The sequence below is a fragment of the Atta cephalotes genome (genome assembly GCF_000143395.1).
Source record: "Atta cephalotes unplaced genomic scaffold scaffold00048, whole genome shotgun sequence".
NCBI lineage: Eukaryota > Metazoa > Arthropoda > Insecta > Hymenoptera > Formicidae > Atta > Atta cephalotes.
In genome coordinates, this window is record NW_012130112.1 from 9935 (window position 1) to 11878 (window position 1944).

Consider the following 1944-nt stretch of genomic DNA (forward strand, 5'->3'; position numbering starts at 1 on the left):
GTAATCATAAACTCTTAATTTATCTCAGTTCTCTTCTTTTTTTTTCCTCCCTCTTCCTCCGATAGAAGAATTTTTTATTATACATTAAAATTATAAGCAAAAACTTTGTTTTTGTCGAGACTCGATGCTTGACACACATATTGCAAGAATTCAAATCTTTAATATAATGTATCCAAGTTGCGAAACAATCTTATCATTGGATCAAGAAGTTATTCTCGAAATTGAGAATTCATTAGTAAAATCATGCAAAGTGTTTCCGCTTAGATCTTCGACCTTATCTATAATCGTTTTACAAAAGAAACATTCCCTAGTATTGAGCAAATGACGATCTATACAGATGCGACACGTTTGATGATTGCATGGCTTAAATATAGCGGTAATTGGAAACGCATAACAAATTGTACAAGCGTTGTCATCATCACTTATCAATTTGGTATCGGGTAAAAGTGTGTGACAAGTGTCGAGATATGTTATCATCTGCTTTACTCGATTAATTTCGTCTGCAGTTACATCTTCCTGATCTACAAAAAAAGAATGAAATATATATATATATATACATAATTTAAAATAGTGTAATTATATGCAAAGTGTTTCCTCTAATTTAAATATCTAAAATGGTTTTTTAGATTCTAAAATTTACTGCCAGTGCTAAAAAGAACTATAGTACACGTAATATAAACTATAGATTTCCAGTTTTCAGACTGCGCTAGCAATAAATTTAAAACACAACTATAATCTTTATTCTTTTTAATGAAAAAATGTTAAAGAAAAAGATTGTAACAGTCGTATATAGAGTCATAATGTAAAATCATAATGTAAAACAAAAATTAAAATAATAAGATTAATAACGAGGTAAAAATGTAATCTTAATTGTAATTGTTAGGTCAATCATTTATTAAGCAACAAATCTAATAATCTATGATCAAAATATTGAACATTTCACTACGTTTTCTTTAGTCAAATTATATCGATTACATGATTACACGAATAATTATATCTGGAACGCAGTATACATCGTTGAATTTCAATTGTATTTTATTTTGATGCGTTTCAGATATTTCGTAATCATATAAACATGAGCTAACACTCTCAGATCAACATTTAAATCAAAAAAAAATATCCAACGCATGCAAACATCACAAGATTTGTAAACAAGTTATCGTAGTAAAAAAATAAAATGAATATCTGAATGTTAAAAAGACGTCGAATTATATAACCGATGAAAGCGAAACAAATTAGGCAAGACACTTATACTCATATTCGTAGTCAGACCTTGTATTTAAGGCTTTCTAAAATTTATCTTTAGAGCTAATATAATAATTCGTAGAGTATCTAAATTATTATATTAGAGATAAATTTTAGACCTTATTCACTGAATGAATAGGGGCATTAGTTAGCAATTATAATTAAGATATCCATCTATCCAATCCAAACTATTTCATTGTTACGAGATAAGAATGGATTAAGTTGAAAATTAAGATAGAATATCGTCAAGAATATCATATATGTTTGGTCTTGTTTCTCTCCCTTAGTTTCTCACTAAATCTAAATGTATAAACCAATCATATTCAAGAATTTTACAACAGTTGCAAAGTTGCTTTTTCTGCTGAACGCAGTCATATTAATAATATTTGTTATTTCAAGATCATAGTACTCGTAGTAGACTAGATCATTGAATTCATCTTGACATCAATACTATTAAGTTAAGAACACGTGATTCCATTTAAAAAATTATAATATGATGACCTTGACTTTTTACCGAAAAAAGTAGAGGTCTTTGCGAATGTTTAATATTGTAATTTATAGGCGATTGAAAACTGACTAATTTTTACTGAAAACTTTTTTGTCAGATTATCGGAAGTATCAGAAAAATCGCGATCAGTGATTACAGTTACGTGGGACATATTTTATATATATATATATATATATATATATATATATATA

General features: G+C 27.5%; 1 protein-coding gene across 1 annotated transcript in view; it reads right to left on the reverse strand.

Annotated features, from left to right (window-relative positions):
* Window positions 1-201: 201 nt before the first annotated feature.
* LOC105622664 (E3 ubiquitin-protein ligase RNF123) overlaps window positions 202-1944 on the reverse strand; it is a 14920-nt gene continuing 13177 nt past the window's right edge. The window contains exon 10 of the mRNA XM_012204075.1: window positions 202-521. Coding sequence (XP_012059465.1) covers window positions 202-521 — 320 coding nt within the window. The remainder of the gene's footprint in view (window positions 522-1944) is intronic.